The sequence below is a fragment of the Chaetura pelagica genome, unplaced genomic scaffold, assembly GCF_000747805.2.
Source record: "Chaetura pelagica isolate M959 unplaced genomic scaffold, ChaPel_1.0 scaffold404, whole genome shotgun sequence".
NCBI lineage: Eukaryota > Metazoa > Chordata > Aves > Apodiformes > Apodidae > Chaetura > Chaetura pelagica.
Genome location: NW_009952975.1, coordinates 93,397 through 107,701, shown reverse-complemented (window position 1 = coordinate 107,701; position 14,305 = coordinate 93,397). Strand labels below are relative to the sequence as shown.

Genomic DNA, 14,305 nt, shown 5'->3' with positions numbered 1-14,305 from the left:
ACAGTCAACATGGTGCCTTTCCCAGCCACACATCCCTGCAGCAGGAACATGGATGATGGCAAACGTGGACTACTACCTAGAGACAGCAGCTGGGGTGCAGAGAGGAGGGGGAGCCATGGGCAAACTGTCTTCCAGCTGGCCTGGATTTGACCCAGGTTTTCTTTAATGTTTCATGTGTGTTAATCTTCCTTCTTGGAAGGCCTTAATGTGCCATGAAGATTGTTGCTCACTCCACTGAGTAGAAGCAAAGTTTTCTCCATGTGCTGTAGCCCAGGCTGCTCCACATCCTCTGTGCCACAAAGGCTCCCTTCTCCATGCTCAGTGGATTCCATCCTGCATTGGAAGATGCACAGCACCATCATGCTTCCGGTTGTTGCAGGTCCAGAAGTTTTGGACAAGGGGGAGTCAGCCAGAAATGCTTCTTTCTTTTCCCTTGGCAGTGATCAACTGTGGTGACCCTGGTGTGCCAGCCAATGGCATCAGGCTGGGCAGTGATTTTACCTACAACAACACCGTGGTGTTCAGGTGCACCCCCGGGTACACGATGGAGTCAGACAGGGCATCTGCTCTGACCTGCACAAAGGACCGGACCTGGAATGGCACCAAACCTGCCTGCAAGGGTAAGACTGGTTGCTGTAAACATGGGAGGCTGCAAGTTTTACAGACCACAGACTTCTTGTAACTTGTGACAAGGTAATAGACAGCAGCTGCTGTGTAGTGCCTGGAGCCCACTGGGGAGCTTCTCTGTCCTATCATTCAATCTGTCCCCTGTGTTTATGGCACTTACACAATTTTATCAACATAGCATGAACACCTTGCTATCTTTGGGTCTATCAATCATCACAATATGCCCGGGAGGGAGGTAATTGCTATTATCCCTGTAGCAGAGAAGGAAGAGTGAAGCACAGAGAGTGAAGTGACTTACTCCTCACAAAATCCCCATCAGATAGGAATGAAATGCAATGTTTTGGGAGCATGTGCTTTTTGACATCATCAGAATGTCTGGAAAATGTTTGTTCCAAGTCCTTTCATTATTCCTCAGTTCTGGGATTGCCTCTGTAGTTTAGAGATAGGAAAGGAAAATGATAGAGCAGTTGCAGGACGGGCTGGATCTGTCTGTGAGTGTTTTACCCACCAAGCACAGATAAGGTTACAGCAGCATCTGTGTGTGGCTTCAGCACTCTGGAAAATTCACCTGTCATGACTCTGATATAAATGCAGACCACATAGAAACTTCCAAATACACTCCGATTCCTTCAGAAGCTGTACAGAGCAATTCTTAAGCTCCTCTTTCATTCTCTCCACTGAGCTCGTGTTGCAGGACTAATACAGAATGTGGCCAGAGTCTCATTTGCAGGCCAGGCTGGTTTGCATGAGCCACGCAGCTTCCCCAGTGCTCCCATGAGCTGAAAAGCAAAGCACTGCAAAAAGGTTGCATTAAAGCACCCTGGAGTGGATGAAATACAGACTTATTGATTCAGCTGCTAATCTGAAACTCAACCAGGTTGTCCAAAATGTGTGAATCTTTCAGGGACTCCTGGGTGAGTTTCTGCACGAAGTCAGGCTGGGTTCTTACCTTTGGTTGGAAATGAGCATGGACTCAGAAATCTGACTTGGAGATTTGGGAGCTGGTTATCTCCAAACTTCAAAGTAAAATCCCAGGGTTTACAACTGCATGCACACCTGGAAAAGTTTGCACAGCCCCCTGCTAGGCCAGTCCCAGGAGATGTTCTTTGAGCAGAACCTCACTTTGATCCTAGACGAATTTGCTTGTTGATGGAAATAACTTTACTGAGAAGCCAAGAGAGCTGAGTGTGCTGTTGTTTTCCCATGTAGCTATCACCTGTAAATCCCCACAAGCCATTCCCAACGGGAAAGTGGTGGGCTCGGATTTCAGCTGGGGCTCCAGTGTGAGCTATGCCTGCCTGGAGGGGTACCAGCTCTCCCTGCCTGCCGTGCTGACCTGCGAGGGAAACGGGACCTGGAGCGGGGAGATCCCCCAGTGCTTCCGTGAGTGGGCAACCAGCTGCCTCTTCACACGTGGGCTGGGTGGGGGACTGTGATTCAAACCCCAGTGTTTGATGCTCTCCAACATCTCTGGTCTCTGTGTAGCTGATTTTAGCATCAGCTCTGCCTTACCTGGCAATATCATAGAGAGGATGGATGGATGGAAGTTAAATATCTGGTTGCTGCACTTCCTGCCCCTAATCCCAAGGGAGGTCAGCAGGAGGTTTGTGTGTCAGGAGAAATGCATGATGCTGCTCAGAGTGCCTGTAGCCAGAAGTCTGGATGTTTTCCCCACCTCCACCAGCAGCCATGTTGCTGGGAGACTTGATTTGCCACCCCTGTAATGAGGAGGCAGTGGCAGCCATGGGGACATAGTCAGTCACTCCACCTCTTACAACAGGTCACAACACTCTGGAGATCTTGCACGTTCCTGTCCACCAGACATCTTCAAAACTGCCTGTTTGTCTGTCTCCCCAGCAGCTGTGTCTTCTGCAGTCAGGGCCCCTGAAACTGCCAAAGGCTGTAGGAAAAAAACTCTTTGGCAAAGGGCACCGTGGTGCTGCAGCAGAAGTTCTGGGGAGGCAGAGCTTTGGCTGGGTGGAAACCTGGGTGCTGGATACAATAGCTAATGCAAAAATGAATTAAAATCTTGGAATGCTAAAGGCAGGTTGGAGTTACTTTTCTTGGCTGAAGGGCTGGCAGCTGCACAATAGCCATTTTCATATGAAATCCCACAAAGCCCTCACTGTGTTCCTTGCACCTTTCCCTGGATCTGGTGTAATGAGTGGGCTCTGTGTGACACGGAACCACACAGCAGTGTGACATCATGCAATTAGAGATACATTTTAAAGCTAAGCATGCTGCTGGGGGGGGAGATGGAGGAGAAGGTGGAAGTTAATTAAGAGCAATGGATAAAAAGAGAGAATCACAAGGAAATAGCCAGCAATGCCTCCTGCCACTGCTGATTCCCCTGTCAGTCACGGGGTTCGATGGCAGGGATGGGGTTTGGGCTGTTAATAGACCCACCTTTAGCTGATGAGTACTGCTTGCTCTGGAGGAGGTTCATCACCCCCACGTGTGTCTCTGGCTGTTGCAGCTGTGTTCTGTGGTGACCCAGGGATCCCTGCCCAGGGCAGGAGGGAGGACAGAGGCTTCACCTACCGCTCCTCCGTCTCCTTCTCCTGCTTGGCCCCTCTCGTCCTGGTGGGATCAGCCCGGAGGTTCTGCCAGTCTGATGGGACGTGGAGTGGGACCCAGCCCAGCTGCATAGGTAAGGGCTGACTCCTCTGCCTTGGAGGCCTCACCTTGCTTTTCCTTTGGTGGCAAAGTTGGGTTTCTTTTCTGGGTTTGCAGAAATGGACATTTTGCTCCCCTGGAGATCAGAATGTAGAGGGATGGTGCTTTTGGTTCATGTGTACTGGCTGGTGGTGAAGAAGTCAACTCTTTGGGACTTGCCACTAAGATTCAGTGTCTGTCGCCATTGTTCCTGCCCCTGATGGGGGTCAATCCATAGTGCATCCAAGAAGAGGGTCTCCTCACTGTTACTGCATCTCAGCCCAGTGCCTGGGCTGCTGAAGGGCAAGAGGGAGAAGTCCCTCTGAAGAACACCCAGCTCTTGTGTATACTCAGATCTCACCCATTTTTGAGGTTGCCAGCACAGCAGAGCCCCCAGACACAACCAGAACACCAAGGTCCTGCCCTCCACCCTCTGCCATCCATCACCTGCTGCCTCATCCAGCCATGGGGCCCCTTATTTATTTATTTTAGACACTGTCATTTATCTGGGCGCTTCCATGGAAACTGCATCAGTGATAAATGACAAAAGCTCAGCAGAGCTGAATGACTGAAGATGAATGAGCTGGTGGCTGCAGCACCAGATCAGCCACATTTTGTGTCCCATCTTTAGTTACTCACTGCAGCTCCAAGGACCTGGGGACAACAACAGCGAGTGCTTAATGGTTCAGTGTCAGGAGGCCAATTAGTCAGATCAGAAGGAGTAAAGGTAGAAGAATAAACCACCGTGCCAGCAGGGAGACTTATCTGATGGCACTGAGATCCTGCTGTGCTCCAGCTCCTGCTGGTGGAGCAACCCCTGGCTGGGCACTGGAGCATCCCTTGGAGCTGGGAACCTGCTGCTGCTGAGCTGCCTCTCAGACAGAAGCTTGTTTCCTTTGCTCAGCTTGGGATGCTGACATTGCAGTGCCACATCTCTACCTTGATTCCTCTGATGCCCTGCTACTGTTGACATGCTGGGAATAGAAGGCAGTGATAGATGCTGGAAGAGCAGCAGCAGGTGTTCCTGTGGAATTGTGTGTCTGCATCTTCTGAGAGATTGAGAGCAAATGAGGGATTTCAGGAACAGAAGGATCCCCATGGGTTTCCCAATTGCTGTGTGTTCCTCTGTAGCAAAATATCTGTGTTGTGTTGCAAAGGCCCAGCACGATGCTCCCGAGCAGGGGCAGGCAGAGCTCTGATGTGGCTTCCACAACCACTGCTTTCAAACACTGCCTCTGCTCTTCTCTTCCAAGACCCCAGCCTGACCACATGTCCGGATCCCGGCGTTCCTCTCTTTGGGATGCAGAACAACTCCCAGGGATACCAGGTACGGGCACGATCGTGGGCCCCTCGGCAGCGCCCTGGGACACACTCTGCTCGGTCCTTGTCTGAGTCCTGACATGGGTTAATGTGTCCCCCCGTGAGCAGGACATCCCAGCCTGCTCTGTTAGACCTCAGAGTGCTCTGATACTGGGTTAACTAGCAATGCATAATTTATTATATTATTAAGGTGCTAATTAATCATTATTAGTGTGATTAGCATTCACATCGGAGGCGTAATTCCCATTCCTGTTCAGACCACATTCTGTAGGCAGTTTTCTTGATCTCAGTTCCTACACAGCATGAAATCAGAGGAAAGGAGAGAATAAACCAAAGTGATTCCCTGGGGTGCTCCATCTCCAGCCTCCACCGCCACCCCTGTGGGTGCCCATTCCTGCTGCCATGGAGCTGGGCAAAGAGCTGGGGTAGCTCATTCCATGGGGCTGTTCCTGCTGGTGTGGGTCTTTCAGTTTTGCTTCTAATTAGTTATCTTAATCCTGAGTTTTAATGACTTAATTCTAGTTTTTAATTAATACTGAAACACCTTAAATCTGACTTTTCTAAGGGTTGCTAGTGGGAAAGCTGCACATTGTAGTGGAGCAACCTGGCAAAAGCAGGGAGTGAGCTCCATAGTGTCATAGTGGTTTGGTTGAAATAATAAGAATTTAGTTGAAAACAAATGCAACAAAGTGGATAGTCTGGAAAAAGCAAGCAGACCTCAAAAATGTTGAGGTCAGGTTTCAGGTTTTGTGATTCTGTTTGCTATTCAAAGTCCAAACTGGTGTTTGTAGCGTGGCTGCAAGGGCAGTTGTTGATACTGACTATATCGAATATTATATATTGAAATTCCAGCCTGTGCTAACAGCACCTGTGTTTGCTGCTGCTGGGTGTATTGAACAGACAGAGCAGCCTTGCTCCCATCACTAGAACAAGCAACTCCCTGCTCAGTGAAAGGCCACAGCTCTCCAGGGGCTTTCTGGACACCCAGCCCTGGCAGGGTGGTGAGGGCAGAGGCAGGTGCCCGCCCTGGCCAGCACAGAGAAGATGGGAAATCATACAACTACTGTTGTATCACAAACATGGGTGACTCACGTAGCCCTGGGAAGCTCAGTGGTTGATCTCCTGTTGATACAGGTGGGAAGCATGATCTTTTTCAAGTGCCAGAAGGGATACCTGCTGCAGGGCTCCACCACCAGGACCTGCCTCCCCAACCTGACGTGGAGCGGCGTGCAGCCCGACTGCGTCCGTAAGTCTGGGAGAGGTTTTGTCCGGGGAACCCAGGGCCTTGAGCTGTGCAGTTCCCTCCTTTTGTTGCTCTGCTTCACCGTACAAATTGCTGGTTCTGAAGAGCTGGTCACTGGTGGAGAGCTCTTGAGAAAACCTAGTCTTGAAAAAATGGGAGATGAGACAGTCTCTTCTCTCCTGACACAGCTCCAGCAGCAGCCGCTTCTGGTTTCAGGTGAGGATTTTTACTTGTTTTACATAGTTTCAGGTGACTTGTTTTCTGCTTCTGAAACTGTGTGTGATGGCCAAGCTGTGAGGTGGCTTAAGCAAAGCTGTAGCCAGAAGGGCTCTCAGGCAGAGCCATGTTTCTCCTCATCTTTAACGTGTTGCTCTTTATTTAAGCTGTCTGTCATCTTTTCCCTGCTGCACCAGAAGGAGTTTAATTTAATATATTTAAGTGGTAATATCCATCACAGCCTCTGTATCAGAAATGTTATCAAGCTTTTCCCTTTCCCTTGTGTTAATTGGTGAGCTATTTTTCCATTACCAAACTGTGTATGTGCTGAGGTGAGCAGCCCAGCTGGGGCACCTGCCTTTAAAAACCTCTCACACGTAGCATCAGAGGAGAGGTGCATCAAAATAGAAGATGGTTTTGGCTCACCTGTGCCAGCAAGGATTGGGTTGTTGCCTTTAGGCTTTGTGTAAAGCCTTCTCCATCAGCTGCACTGAGTTGGATGCTGTTCCTGCTACCTCTCACACCATGTGAGTCCAGGTCAATCTTTCAGCTTTCTGGGTTTTATATTTTATCCTCTGGAAAACGAGGATGAAGATAATACCTCATGAAGGCTGCCAAGGATTGTTTTCATTCATGAGCAGTTTGAGAGCTACAGAAAGGGCGAATTTACAGCACGGGTGAAAGTGAGAATCCCAGCTCTGTGATTTATTTATTTGGTGTCACAGCTTCTCAAGGAAAGGGGTGACACATTTACAGCAGGACCTGATGGAGCAGCACAGGCACGTGCTGGCCCTGGTGGCAGGGAGCTGTGCAAGCCCAGCTTCCATTTCTGTGGGCCAAATCCTGAAAGTTATTGAGCAATTATAGGAATTTATGACTGTTGCACCCTACTGAGGACTCGCTGTGTGATCCCATGGACAGGTGGGTGCAAGTGACTAGTGGGACAGTGGCCTGTGAAGTGAGATGATACAAAACCTGACCTGTAATGCACTCACTGGAATCACTGGCTCCACTTACCAGGTCTTGATACCCTGTAAAGGCAAGTTTTGGTCTGGAGAGACACCTGGATCACACTGCTGGGGTCAAGTTTAAAGGAAGGAGAAAGGTGTATTTAGCATCATTTGGGTTTGACTTTTTTCCCCTTAAAAGGTGGGGAACAGCAGAGCCCAAGTGTCAGTTCATGGAAGCTGGAACCAAGCACAGGATCCCCTGAGATCTTTAGCCAGAAACAGCAATCTGGGCAGCAGGGCCTGGGAAACAGTCTCATTAATTCACCTGGCTGGGAAGAATCCAGACATGGCATGGGATTGTCTCCCTCAACAAGCAGAGAAGCTCCTGCTGCTCTTCTGAGAGATTTCTGTCCCTGCTGACACCAGTGTCCCCCTTCTGTCTTGCTGTGTGTGCCTGGAGGGCGTCTCTCATCACCTCTGTTCTCCTGGTGCTTTTCAGCTCACCACTGCAAGCAGCCTGAGACCCCCTCCCACGCCAATGTTGGTGCCCTGGATTTGCCATCTCTGGGCTACACCTTGATCTACTCCTGCCAGAGCGGGTACTACCTGACCGGCGGGTCCGAGCACCGCACCTGCAAAGCTGACGGCAGCTGGACTGGAAAACCTCCCATTTGCCTCGGTAAAAACTCCAACAGCACGACCCTGGGTTTGTGTTTGCCTGCACCTCTGCAGTGGGGAGAAAAGGGCTTTACTCCTAGACCCACCCCAGCAGATGTGTGGCTGCTCAGCTGAGCTGGCTGTGGAGACCAGAGCTCAGAGAGGTGCTGTGCAGGTCCTGGGGGAGAGGCAGTGAGGGGGTTTCCTGCCTGGTGGTTTGGATCTAGAAGCATCTGCAAAAGGCGAAGATTGTTCTTTGCCTCCCTTTGCTACCTCAGAGTCTTAGATCAGGAACAAGTCATGGCAGGGAGCTGTGTGGCTCTCGTGGAGCACAGGAGCTCTCTCTGCACACTTTGGTTGGGAGCAGGTGGCAGGAGGGCAGGAACTGAAACATTCACGCAGGCTGGGCAGGAACTCATCCAAAGCCCTTGTGCAGCCACGTTCTGTGTGAGCAGTGCCAGCCCAGGGCTGTCCTCTCTTACCACCAGCACAGCAGAAGTGTCTCAGCAGGCTCAGACACCCCAGTATTCACCAGCAGCTTGCTCCTCTCTTCCAGCTGATGTCCGCCCCAGCGGGAGGCCGGTGGGCACGGCGCGGGACCCACCGCTCGCCAAGGTGGCAGGTACAGGAGCAAGGCTGGCCCTTCCATGGCTCTGCCAGGCTAGGCCTGGACCTCACCAGGTCCATCCCCTCCCCAGGGCAGCCAGGAGCCTGGGTGTTCTTGTAGGTCTTGCAACTGCTGGGCTGGTGCAGGCAGCTCCATCCTGTGTGTTGCTGCTTCACTGCAGAACAGACAGGAGCCTGAAGGGACTTGGGCTCCAACATCCACCACCCTTCCCAGGGCACTCCAGGGAGTCAGGCCCTCAAGGGTGTTTTTACACTAGAGTTTTTTTTAAGAAAAATTGGTTTTGTTATCTTTTCTTAAGAAATTAATTTGGGGGTGGGTTGATTTTTAAAGCTGTAGTGGCGTTTCTTTGTCAAAACAACAAAACTGAAGTCACCAGCTGGTTGGTTCTCCTCTCCTTGGCTTTGTACTCAGTGGTGATACCACAGAGAGCGAGTGGGATTTGGGACATTTAAATACCTATTTCTGAATACAAAGAAAGAAAGAAGTTTGCTCTTATTTTGATTTCTGAAAAAGTGGAAACAAATGGCAATGTGTTTGTTTTCCTGTGTCCCCAACTGCTGTGGCTTCTAGTGCCTGCTGACGTGTTTGCAAGGAATTCCCTCTGGAAAGGCTCCTATGAGTACCTGGGGAAAAAGCAGCCTGCCATGCTGTCAGTCACCAGCTTTGACCCTGCCACCAGTAAAGTCAATGCTACTTTGATAGACCACAGCGGCGTGGAGCTCCAGGTGTCTGGTAAGAGCTGGTGAAGCCCTTGGTAGGGATCTACACTCATCAGAAGTGGCCTCACAGAGCGAGGAGCCGCGTGCTGGGCTGTCATTGTGTCCATGTTCTGAGAGAGCTTTGCAGAACCACCCAGCTTTGAAGGCTCCAGACTTTGATCAGACCAAGACAGAGTCTTGAGTTGACTCCACCTGAAGGGCAGATCAGCCCAGTCCCATCATCCATTCCCTTGGTGCTGGGGTGGTGGACTTTTAGCAGGACAAACAAGATCAAGTTATGTGAGTGCCCCTTGTCCCTCCCCTCCATGGAGCACCAGGTTGTTACTGATACAGCAACATCACCTAAACATTAACAACTGAGTCAGGTCCCATGTGCAAAATGTCTTCAATATCCTGAGGAGTGGATGTGGGACTGTGTGCTGGTCTGTCCCACTGGTAGGGCTGGTAGGAGGAGCTGTCCGCTCTAAGTTGATGAGGTGATTACTATCTCATGTAGAAAATTAATTACTTAAAACTCAGAGTCATTGTGATCTAGTGATTAAAGCCACTTGTTTTTCAGGCATTTACAAGAAGGAAGATGTGCACTTGCTCCTCCAGGTGTACCAGATAACAGGGCCTGTGGAGATCTTTGCCAACAAGTTCAAAACTGATAAATGGGCTCTAGATGGACACGTAAGTGCTCGGACACCTCGTACACAAAGTGCACCCACACATCTCCTCCTGCTGCTGCCACAACCCCAGCTTTTCTCTCACTGAAGCTGAGGGAAGAGCTCCCTTAGCTGGCAGCAGGATGAGCTGCTGTCCTCCAGTGACCTGCTTGCTTGAAGGGGACACAGGGCATTCTTCCAGCACACAAGGTAACATGACATGACAGTTGGCTCTTCCATGCTCCCTCGCAGCTGTATTGTGTTTTTTTTATTGCCCTATAGTTCCAAATCTGTAGCTCTCCCAGCCATCACTGAAGGAGAAACCAACACAATGAATCCCATTTTGACATTTTATATCCGTTAAACATCAAGGGAGAAGAGCGAATCTGCCCTTCTGGTGTCAACTTCTCACCCCAGTCTCTGTGTCTGCCAGCTTCCCATGCCCTTCAGACATCTGCTGGAGCTGGGAAGAAATGTGTCTGACTGACCCCTGGCCAGTTGTAGCCCAGAGCCTTTGCTGTCCCTGTTGAATCAGCAACAGGCTCTGTGGTTTAATGCAAACAAGATCCCCCCCTTCTTTTGACATGTGAGACTCTTCACAAGTTGTTGGGCAGTCAGACTTCTGAAAAAAATGCTGTGATTTTCTGGAGAATTGAATCAAATTAACGCTGTGCCTGAACCTGAAAGAGACAGTGACAAGTTGGGTGCTAAAAACCCCGGGAAGTGTTGAACAGATCCCTCGAGCCCCCCTCTCCTGTCCTTGCAGGTCTCCTCAGAGTCGTCAAGTGGCACCTTCGTGTACCAGGGCTTTGTTCGTGGCAAAGGCTTCGGGCAGTTTGGCCTCCAGAGACTTGGTAACTGCTTTTTTCCCTTGGTTGCTTCACCCTGTGATTGTGCTGGTAATGGAGGTTTTCAAGCAGGGAACATTTCTCCTCTCCCTGCCTTTATTTTTCAACCCATATCTTTCTAGCTGGTTTTGAACCCCCATGTTGAACCTGCTCCTTTCCAGCTCCGTCCCCACGTGTTGCTTATAAGGCATCTGGCAAACCCCAAACCAGCCACTGGGGTTGGGAAGTGGGTGCCCTCAAACCTCTGTATCCCAACTGGTGGCAGCTGAAACAGCTTTTGTTCTGTCACGGTTGAGGTGCAGTGGGGGCAGGCTGCACAGGGAGGAGGGTCTCTCTCCCACCCTGCAGGTTGTTCCTTCTTCTCCTCCCATTCCTCCCTGTAGGTTGGATGCAGCAGCTCTGCCCTGGCTGGTGTTTAAACACAAAATACATTGAACACTGGATATTCTGGCAAGAGCAACTAAACCCATCTTTAACTTGGATCATGCAAGATTTGGGGGAGACAAATAACACAATAGCATCATTTGTAATTTAGAGTCAAAGTGAGGCATTTAAACAAACAGATTTTGGTTCAAAGACAGAGTTTGGAGGCACAGAGAACACCTGGACACTTCTTTTTCTCCAGGTTGCCAGATGTCTGACCTAAAAGCTTGAGTCCCACTGCTACCACTTTCAGAAATCACAGAGGCACTTGAGAGCTTAGACAGCCCAAGGTCTAAGCTCCTAAATATCTCTTAAATTGTGGCTTGAGCTCTTCAATCTCTTTAGGATTTTTTTAATCTGACCTCCAAGTCTTGTCGCCTTTATGGGGAATTAGATGCTCATTATTGCAGCCTTTGAAAGTCTCCCTTAAAGCCTAACCTTAAGCATCCAAGTTTGAGCATTTTGGAAAGATAAATCTATGCACATCTCTCTTTAATTGCAGTTCTAAATAAACAATGCTGTCTAAGCTAGACTAGACCTGCAAACCATTCTTCATGCAGCTCAGAAGCTTTTGATTACCTTTTCCATCAACACTTGTAACCATCTTGTTCTGCCTTTGAAGGTTCCACCTGTAACAGAAGCAAACCCCATTTCCCACAGCACTGTGTTGAAATGTGTTTCCTTCTGCTGTGTTTCAGACATCAGCATGATGGAAAATGATCCAGAATCAATAGGACACCATTTTGCATCCAACAGCAGTTCTGTGGCAGCTGCCATTGCTGTGCCTTTCATAGCCCTGATTATTGCAGGGTTTGTGCTTTATCTCTACAAACACAGGTGGGTTTCAGGAGCAACAAAATGAGGGGCTGGTGGAAAGGTTTGTGAGCTTGACTTCAAAGCACTCCCCTTAGACCTGGTTTCTTATTTGATTCAGAAGGTGAAAAAATAATGGAGCAGAATGCATGGAGGGTCGAGGCTGTTAGGAGAGGAGGGTGTTGAGGGCTTTTATGGACATCAATAAGATCTGTTGCAACGTTAGGTAGGATAAGACAAAGTGAATTTCATACTTCAGCATCCAAGCTGGCTCTGCACAGCTCGTGGGTTAGTTCTGTCTCCTGGTCAGTGCAATGTTGCTGCTCTGCATGGTGCAGCCCAGCCCCTCTGCAGAGGGAGCAGCTCAGGGCAGAGCCCGGGGAGCTGCCAGTGCTGCCAATCTAGAGTAAGACGTTTCCACAGGTCCCTCTGCCTTACCCCAGGTGTCTGCCCTCTTCAGAAGCAGCTTTCCCTTTCCCCCTGACTTCTTGCCGTTCAGCTGGTGACAGCAGGAGCAGCCCTGACCTCTCTGGGTTTTCTCTCTGCCACCCTGCAGGAGAAGACCAAAAGTCCCGTTCAACGGCTACGCCGGCCATGAAAACACCAACGTCCGGGCGACGTTTGAGAACCCCATGTATGACAGGAACCTGCAGCCCACAGACCTCATGGCCAACGAGGCAGAGTTCACGGTCAGCACGGTCTGCACGGCCGTATAGCCCCTGCCCCGGTGAGTCGGGGGGCCAGGGCCTCCCCCCTCCTCCTGCTTCTCACTTCTCCAATGCTGCCTCCACGCAGGGGTTCAGAGGAGCCCCCCGAGTGGTTCTGCTTGCCCAGGAGATCCCTGCCAGACCCAAACCAGTGTCCCCAACTGGGGCAGGACCTCCTGGGGACCAGTGGCAAAGCAAATGCAAATAGCAAACCCAGTAGCTTAAAAGTTTTACTGCACAGGCACAGAGGTCACTTAATGTTGTAAACAGCAGCAGCCCGTGGGCCTGCAGAGTGTTTCTGGACCAAAGCCTGGGCACTTTGAGATAACAAAGCTGTTTCAGGCTTTCCCAGCAGTTCTGTGTGTTACAATAACCTGTTACCTTCTCTCTGTCCCTTCCTCTCCCATTGTCCCAGATTCCTCCTGGGGTCGGTGTTTAGTGGATGATTGTGTTTCACCTCACTGGTCTCCATCCATTCCCTCCCCATCTCCCTCCTCCCAACCTTGTTGAGGCTGTGGAGAAGCTGCTACACCTCGTTGGACTTTGTGTTAACTCCTGAGAGACTGCTGGCTTGTCCTCTGCTGCCCTCCCCCACCCTCTCCATCCTGCCGTGGATATTGAAGCCAACCAAAGGTCTGCTCAGCACAGCTCCTCTCCCACCCCACTGGGGATCTCAGCTCAACATCAAGCCCTGGGGAATGGAGGACCTGGGAGGAGAGGTGATGGGAAGGCTTTCGCAGCCTGCTCTTGGTTGTGTGTTTCTGGATGGGGCACTGGGGTGTCTGGGGTCCCACCAGTTCCCCCTCACTCTTGGGAGGAGGTTGGACACCAGAGGCAAAAGCAGGTTGCACTGCACAAGGTGCTGACTGGGGCTGGTGGGAAATGCCTGAATGGGGACAGGGTGGTGAGCACTGGTTTTGTTTGGTGTAGTGGGTTCTCTCTGTTGTTTTTTCTGACCCAGGGCTTTTGCAGAGAAGGGTTTTTCAAACGGGACCTTTTCAATTAGAAAAAACAAAACTTTTCAAGCTTTCCTTTCTCTTTCCCAGATTGAATTTTCCTTTGGGTGTTCTTGCTGGGTTTCTTCTGCCCCATGTTCTCCTCAGGCAGCTCTCAGGGCTGGTGAGGAAACATCCCCCATCTCTGGTCCTGTCCCAGCACTGCAGATTGTAGCTGTGCCCAAACCCCCCGAGCAGGGAACTGCTGACAGACACGAAGGGACAAAATCTGCTTTAAAAAGAACTCTAGCAAGTACCAGTTGCCCCCCAGTAGCATTCAAAAGCCTTTGCCCTTTTCATATTGATCCTCCAAATGACAATGCAATAAGAGTTTTAATTTCTATCCACAGCTGTTCCCTTTATTTCCCAGGGGCAGGAAGGTTGCCCAGGCTTTCAGGAGAGCAGATAAGGCGCCTTGACATTTTTCCTCCCTTATTACAAGAGGATGATGCTTTGGTGATGACACTGTCCTCCTCTAATAAAGAGGAGAGCTGCTCTTGTTGACTTGGGGCTTTAGTATGTTTGGTCTGAGTCCCTGTTTCTTAGGCCAGGCTGAATTAGGGAGCTCAGCCAAGCTGCATCACCAGCTGGAAGGGCAGGGAGGGCAGGGCTGCTGGTGCAGAGCAGTGGGTGTCAGTGCAGCAGCTGCTTCTTACAGAAGACTTGAAAGGAAAACAGAATGAAAGCAAAAAGGGTGGTGTTTACATCCATTTAAGCACTGGCTTTTCCCCTACCTAATGTCAGATGAGGTTTTTGTCTAATGAAAACCACAGGATAGGTTGGTTTGGGTTTGGGTTTTTTTCTGTTTTGTTTGTTCTTTTGCTCTGTGTGTGTGTGTATATATATAGTTATATTTT

At 50.1% G+C, this 14,305-nt stretch overlaps 1 protein-coding gene across 1 annotated transcript in view; it reads left to right on the top strand.

Annotated features, from left to right (window-relative positions):
• The window catches only part of CSMD2 (CUB and Sushi multiple domains 2), a 260,285-nt gene extending 247,823 nt beyond the window's left edge, over positions 1 to 12,462 (top strand). The window contains 12 exon segments of the mRNA XM_009996341.1: positions 441 to 620; positions 1,837 to 2,010; positions 3,104 to 3,277; positions 4,536 to 4,609; positions 5,737 to 5,848; positions 7,511 to 7,690; positions 8,225 to 8,290; positions 8,867 to 9,028; positions 9,575 to 9,687; positions 10,429 to 10,516; positions 11,632 to 11,770; positions 12,303 to 12,462. Coding sequence (XP_009994643.1) covers positions 441 to 620; positions 1,837 to 2,010; positions 3,104 to 3,277; positions 4,536 to 4,609; positions 5,737 to 5,848; positions 7,511 to 7,690; positions 8,225 to 8,290; positions 8,867 to 9,028; positions 9,575 to 9,687; positions 10,429 to 10,516; positions 11,632 to 11,770; positions 12,303 to 12,462 — 1,622 coding nt within the window.
• The last annotated feature ends 1,843 nt before the right edge of the window (positions 12,463 to 14,305 follow it).